Source organism: Engraulis encrasicolus, chromosome 20 (assembly GCF_034702125.1).
Source record: "Engraulis encrasicolus isolate BLACKSEA-1 chromosome 20, IST_EnEncr_1.0, whole genome shotgun sequence".
Lineage (NCBI taxonomy): Eukaryota > Metazoa > Chordata > Actinopteri > Clupeiformes > Engraulidae > Engraulis > Engraulis encrasicolus.
In genome coordinates this window covers 16,591,514-16,599,013 of record NC_085876.1, presented here as the reverse complement: position 1 = coordinate 16,599,013, position 7,500 = coordinate 16,591,514, and the positions used below count along the sequence as shown (strand labels likewise).

The 7,500-nt window shown below is 44.5% G+C and overlaps 1 protein-coding gene across 1 annotated transcript in view; it reads left to right on the top strand.

Moving 5' to 3' along the window:
* Positions 1-7,500, top strand: part of LOC134436343 (receptor-type tyrosine-protein phosphatase U-like) — a 212,020-nt gene that overhangs the window by 189,798 nt on the left and 14,722 nt on the right. The window contains exons 23-25 of the mRNA XM_063185500.1: positions 998-1,152; positions 2,152-2,287; positions 4,576-4,725. Of these exons, the coding sequence (XP_063041570.1) occupies positions 998-1,152; positions 2,152-2,287; positions 4,576-4,725 (441 nt within the window). The remainder of the gene's footprint in view (positions 1-997; positions 1,153-2,151; positions 2,288-4,575; positions 4,726-7,500) is intronic.

The window sequence follows — 7,500 nt, the reverse complement described above, 5'->3', positions numbered from 1 at the left end:
CTGTGCACTTTGTATTTGCTAGTGATGTTGGCTATGATAATGTCCTCTTTTGAAAGTCGCTTTGGTTATAAAGCATTCGCCAAATGCAACTCAACTAAATTATGTATCTGTGTTGCAATCAGTGTTAATTTTGTCAGTCTTTTTTTATTTAGTCGTTGTCTCAGTCACAATGACGGAAATTAATTTTAGTCTTAGTCATATTTTAGTCATTGCCTTCCCAATTTAGTCTTAGTCTTTGTCTAAATGACGAAAATCTATTTTAGTCTTAGTCAATTTTTAGTCATTTTAGTCATTTTAGTCAACACTGTACATAATAGAACTTCTCCACACACTGCTTCTCTTTTTTTAACATATATCATTGACTGGACAGAATAAACCTTCTCCGCGCACTGCTTCTCTTTTTAACATGTATCACACTGTGCAGAATGAAACTTCTTCACACACTGCTTCTCTTTTTTCTATTGTATTTAACACCAGTGTTAATTTAGTCAGTTTTTTTAAATTTAGTCTTAGTCTTAGTCACAATGACGAAAATCAATTTTAGTTTTAGTCATATTTTAGTCATTGCCTTTCCAATTTAGTCTTAGTCTTAGTCTAAATGACGAAAATCAAAAAAGGGCTTTGACGAAATATTTTAGTCATAGTCATGGTTGACGAAATTAACACTGGTTGCAATGTAACTATCCAACCACATTACAAGATATATTATTATTATTATTATTTTTGAATGCGGCAGAGAGGCTACCCAGCGAAGCATGAGGTGTGCCAGTTAGTTGGTTGGTTCTTTTACTGTATTAGTGCTCATCACATTCTCTGTTTGCTTAAATGTAGAAACTTCATTTAAACTCATTCCACTCACCACTTCTCAACACTACTGATATCTTTCCACTTTCCTCAGGTGTGCCGCAACTGTGCAATTAAATTATGCATATGTTCCAATGGCCTTCCGGGAACATTAAATGGAATATAATATAATATTGATCTTAACGTTCTACAGAGAGGCTACCCAGCGAAGCATGAGGTGTGCCAGTTCCACTTCACGTCGTGGCCGGAGCACGGGGTGCCGCACCACGCCACCGGCCTGCTGGCCTTCCTGCGCAGGGTCAAGGCCTCCACTCCCCCCGACGCCGGCCCAGTGGTGGTCCACTGCAGGTCAGTTAACCAGCCACACATATCACATCATTATATTCAATTCAATTCAATTATGTTCTATCCAATTCATTTCAAGGCAATTTTGGTCAGTTCAAATTCTTTTCAGTTATTATACACTAGTTTACCACACATGCTTTTGACACCATCTAAAGCAAATTAGTTTATCTTGGTGTCATCAGTCCACACTACATGGTTCCAGTGATCTATGTCCTTGGCCTGTGTGTCTATGATGAGACCATAATAAACAAATTAGCTTTATGTGGTATTAAATGATCTAGAACTCCTATGGCACAGCCAGGTTCCAGGTGCTGGTGAAGTGCAGTCATCAGTAATCCACAGTAAAGAAGAAGGATCACCGCACATTGGTGGACTTACTGGTGGAATTTTGCTTCTTTTTATTTAGGTGAGCAACGCGTTTCTCCTTGCGCTTCGTCAGGTTCACTTTGACCGGGTCACATGACCTCACCAGAATACCGTGACTGATCACAATAAAATTACAAATAGAAATTCAAATTTCATAACACTAACCCGGTAATCACCTATTTCACCTGTGGGAGGTATGCGAATGACAAAGTGAAACTGACGAAGCGCAAGGCGAAACGCGTTGTTCACCTAAATGAAAAGAAGCAAAATTAAGTCCATCAGTGTGCTTCTTCTTTACTGTTGCTTTAGATGGTGTCAAGCATGTGTGATGGTAACCAATTGAGTTTTACAAAAAAGGTGTTAGATCTGTAAAATCAAGCAGGGTCGTGGGACTGTCATGTTTTGGGGCTACATCAATGCTGTCAACATTGCAAAACTGAATATCATCATCTAAAGAAATGTCAACATATACCGCAACTGAAGCAGATCATGATACCCTCCATAGGATTTCACTCAAATCTCACACCCATCGATTTTAGCCAGGTGCAGACTCAAAATATAAAATGTGTATGTGTGCGTGCATATAGTTGTGATAGTGCGCTATATAAATGCACGTGGTGTTGTGTTGTTTTGCAGTATGGGAGCTGGCCGGACAGGCTGTTACATCGTGCTGGACGTGATGCTGGACATGGCTGAGTGTGAGGGCGTGGTGGATATCTACAACTGTGTGAAAACACTCTGCTCTCGAAAGATTAACATGATACAGACAGAGGTAAGCAAAAATTTGTGTGTCCGTGTGCGTGTGCGTGTGTGTGTGTGTGTGTGTGTGCATGTGTGTGTGTGACTGAATGTGTGCACCTGTACTTACAACTCATGTACTGTATGCAGGCATGAATGAGAGCACTTGCCTCCACGTGTGTGTGAAGGCCTCTGTGTGTGAAGGTTGCTTTAATTTTACAGAATTATAAGGAAAGGCGGGAATCAAAACGTACTGCATGCGTGGGATCTCGTTACTGTGAGATATATGCCGTGTCCAGACCAAGAGCGAACTACGCTGCCTGGTAGCGTGGGTAGCAGAAGAAGTTTCGCCTTGAATTCACTGTATTCGCTCCAGACACAGCATTGACATGTTTGATTCAGCTGATCACATAACGGCTCTGGCTTGACAGCCTGGGACATTTGGAGATATGAACGCTCCGATTGGTTTTCGCCGAACCGCGTCATAGCGAATTCGCCTACGATTAGCTTGAGTTTAATCGTCAAAATTCGCTCTGGTCGCTCAAGAAGCTTCACTCCTGGCGAATTCGCTTTGGTAGCGCTGGTCGCATGCCCTCCATAGAGAAATAATGACTTCCGTCGCTACGTTCACATACAATACTCTCCTCTAGGTCCCTCGCCTACTCGCCATTCGCTAAACGTTCCCGCGGCTTTAACTGCCAATGCAAAAGCGAGAAGTACCGAACTCTGCATTCCAATTGGTTACTCGCTTACTCGACTCGCTCAAAGTTAAAATATTTTCACCTGGGAACCCGCCCACATCGCACCGCTTGTGCACTACTCGCATGCTCGCCTGCTCGCCTTGCTGGAGCACATAGATATTCTATTGACTTCACTCACTGAGCGAGTAACTAGCAGCGACGTGTGTGAACGAGGCTTTACTTTTGTGATCTGATATTGGCTATATCTGAAATACCAAGCAGAACATCACCATTAGCATCTTAGTGGTAGCATTGATTGATGTTCGATGTACATTAACATCAGCAATTTCATTCACTTGTCACATAGGCTAATTACGGTCTTGCTATTGTGAACCTGATAAGTGCTGTAGTATCCTATCTTTAAAAAAAAAATGGTTTTGTTTTGTTTTTTGGGGCCTTCCCGTCTGTATTATTACAGGAGAGTGGAGAACAGACAGGACATTATTGGGAGAGAGAGACAGTGGAGGGCCGGGAAATGACCCCGGTCGGACTCGAACCAGGTTCCCCGTGGGCATGCAAGCCCAAATGTGGGGGGCTTAGCGCGCTGCGCCACAGCACCCCCCTGTAGTGTCCTATCTGATATGACTGCTAATGCCTGGTCATCACACATCAACAGTAGCATTTCTCATCAGTGTGCAGTGAATCTCTGCAGGGAGTTTGTTAGAAGGATATGGGGAGTTAGCCAGGCCGTGCCCCCCTAGTAACGCAAAACCTTCAGCGTTGCTACTAGTCAGGTCAAGAGCAATGCAAGTACTTTCTGAGCTCCAAACAAATCGGGAACTCCTCCCACTTTTGTCGGGGAGCAAACAACCATTAGCAAACCAAGGGAGGCGGGTCAACCATGCCGTTGGGGAAATGTTAACTGTTATGCTTTTAGTCGGACCAAGTCTGGAAGAGATTTGAAAGTCGATGATAATCAGGCTAATAGAGCTCGAAAGTCCCGCCCCTTAGTTCCGCGTTTCACGGGACCTAAGCTGACCATCTAACAACATGGTAGAGAGTAAATATCTTCTGATCTCAGTCATGATATGCGCTGGGCTACAAATATGCTGTTTAAGAGGCTAGATAAAGATTATTCATGCAGAAGTATCAATGTTTTGTTCCGAGGCCGTCGGCATGAAAAATGTGAAGAAACACAGCTTTCTAAAAAGTTTGGGGGTTCGTACGAAAAATTAAGCAAAAATATCAGAAACAACATATATGGAGCTCGTGGCACAACTCGAAGGGGATCGAAATATCATTTTAATACCGCCATTGGATTACATGCTACGATTTTCGGCTAAAAACGCAGTTGAGGTCCCATGAAATCGGGGGAAGTGACGTCACTTTCGAGCTCTATGGGGAGTGACTGGCTGCTAAAGAGACTGGCTGCTAAAGTGATCATGCTGTGTGCCATGCTACATTTTTAGCTATGAACATTTATACAGGCACCACAGGATGTAGCAGTTGATTACAAAAACGTAAATGTGATTCGATAGACCTCCCATAGTGCGCGTGTGTGTGTGTATGTGTGCGCGTGTGTTTGTGAGTGTGTGTGTGTGTGTGCACGCAATTTTCCTTATGTCTGTGTCTGTGTCCACAGGAGCAGTATGTGTTCATCCACGAGGCCATCCTGGAGGCGTGTCTGTGTGGGGAGACGGCCATCCCCGTCAGCGAGTTTGCCCTGACCTACAAGGACATGCTGCGGGTGGACACCCAGAGCAACACCTCCCAGCTGAAGGAGGAGTACCAGGTGAGACAAGGAGGAGGAGGAGGAGGAGGAGGAGGAAGAGAAGGAGGAAGAGGAGAAGGTGGAGGAGTACAGGAGGAGGATGAGTAGGATAGATTGGTTAACAAACACCCACTGAGGTTAGGAGTGGAGGAGGAGGAGGAGGAGGAAGAGGAGGTGGTTGAAGAGGTGGTAGAAGAGGAGGAGGAGGAGGAGGAGGAGAGCTGTGCTAGCAAACACCAACTGAGGTTAGCAGAGGAGGGCTATGATGAGCCAATGCGATTGTCGGAAAGCTTGCATTCTGCTTTGAACTGACATACTCTGGCACTTGTATCGCTCGTATTGCTCTTTCTGCTCACTCCAGCGATTCTCTGTCTGGTGGGGTTGCAGGTATGACATCACGTTGGGGGAACTCCCCCTGGATTCTAAGGTTCTACATAGACTCCTATGAGCCTGCGGAACCCCCAACGTGATGTCATAATGGTACATTTTCTTAAAATGGTTGTCTTGTCGCCGTCGATTTGATCGCCCTGTGAGGCTGACTGGTCTATAGTTTAACATGTTAATATTTATTGATTTGTGATCTACAGTCTTTCCCTTCTAGGGACAGGCATTAGAAGTTAGCTTTTGACTGTAAATGCTATGATGTTTGCTGTTTGGTTGTTATGCAACCTACATGTTATATATCTGTCCCTATCAAATAAACTAAAGTAAACTAAACTACATGGATCCACCAGTCTCTAATGAGACTGCCGGTCTGCACTGAGGAAAGATGGAAAGATTCTGAGAAAAGACAGACATACGTGTTGTGTGAGGAGAGACAAGCTTGACAATCTGCCATGGCCTCAAGCACAAAAAATGAATATATGCTGCTCAGCATGCAGAACCGCAGTATTAAATGGCATAGCATAGAGGCAAAGTTGGACTGAGGACATTTCAAATCAATTCTGTTCCGAGGACTCCTCGCTTTTGATTAAGTTTTTTTGGTAACACTTTATTATAGGGATACATCTATTAGCACTAATACATACAATGTTAATGCCTGCATAAGTAACTTGTAAGGCATGCACTAAGCCAACGCTAAGGCCTACTAGGTCCTTACTAAGGTTAATTGTTAATAAATCCCTTATAGTGCATGAACAAGACATTTGCGAATACATGCCTAACAAATGTTTGATTTTGTACATGCCTTATAAGTTACTTATACAGGGACATTGTATGTATTAGTGCTAATAGATGTATCCCTAAAATAAAGTGTTACCGTTTTTTTTGTTTTTTTTTAAACACACATTTGGACCTTTGGACAGCCCTATCTGGGACCTTAAAAAGATCTCTTTTTAAAGGATGTTTTGCTATTTGTGTGCGCTCATGCGCTCATGCTGTGTGCACTCACTCATGCTGTTTGGGCAGTCATGGGTAAGCGGTTAGGGTGTCAGACTTGTAACCCAAAGGTTGCCGGCTCCCGACCCGCCAGGTTGGTGGGGGGAGTAATCAACCAGTGCTCTCCCCCATCCTCCTCTATGACTGAGGTACCCTGAGCATGGTACTGTCCCGCCGCACTGCTCCCTTGGGGCGCCATTAAGGGCTGCCCCCTTGCACGGGTGATACATAAATGCAATTTCGTTGTGTGCAGTGTTCACTTGTGTGCTGTGGAGTGCTGTGTCACAATGACAATGGGAGTTGGAGTTTCCCAGTGGGCTTTCACTTTACTTTTCTTCACTCTCCCCCTACAGCTTGCTTGAAGGTAACCTCTTGTCTCAGCAAAACTGTCAAAACTATTACTGTACTACCACTATTGTTTTTAATAATATAAAACATAATCAGTGACAATTACAAGTCACATTACTTGATCCCCTAATTGTGCACCAGACAATAAAGTAAGTCATTTTTGTTCAACATAACTGTCAAATAAAGACCATTTTAATCCGGCATTGCGCTATCAAAGCTCTTACAGCATGTGGAGGAAGGTGTTAATAGCGAGTGCTGGGGTTTCACTAATGAAAAAGTCCATCACTCCTGCTAATGCTGTCTTAATGAGGAACACACACACACACACACACACACACACACACACACACACACACACACACACACACACACACACACACACACACACACACACACACACACACACACACACACACACACTCCTCTTCTTAATGAGCTGGGCCCCCAGTGTCCAGTTTCTTCCTCTCTGTGCTTCTGGACATCCAGAGGTAGTTAATGACCTCATGCTATGCCAAGTAGCAGCCCCAGCCTGAGTCATTTCCACCCTACGGGGGGCTAAGCAGCGCAGGGCAGGCCAGGGCAGGGGCGGCTAGATTACACTGCCATTACCTGGTCCAGCCTAGCCCAGTCCAGGACAGCCTGTGCTGTCTCTAATCTGCTCAAATATCTGTGGGTAATTGGAAAGGCTCATATATAGCGTGTGGGCACACTGTATGTTTGTGTGTGTGCGCGCGTGTGTGTGCGCGAGCGTGTGTGTGTTTGTGTGCGTGTGTGCAGTGGTGCGGGTCATGCCGGTGTCTAACCTGATCATTCTCATCCAAGCCAGAGGACTGTTTTTTCTGAACTTTCAGACAATTCCTGCCCTCTGCTGTCTTTTCTCTCCTCTTTCGTTTTCTCCTTGACTCTCCTCTTTCTTCACCCTCTCCTCTGCATCTACTCTTCCTCTCCTCTTCCTCTTTCTCTCCTCTTTGAGGCTAGCCTGATGGCGTGGGCAGCTGTGTTCTTTTTGCCCGTCACCTACCGTCACCCTCCTCTATCACTAGGGCTGTTTCTTGACTCTCACACCCTTTT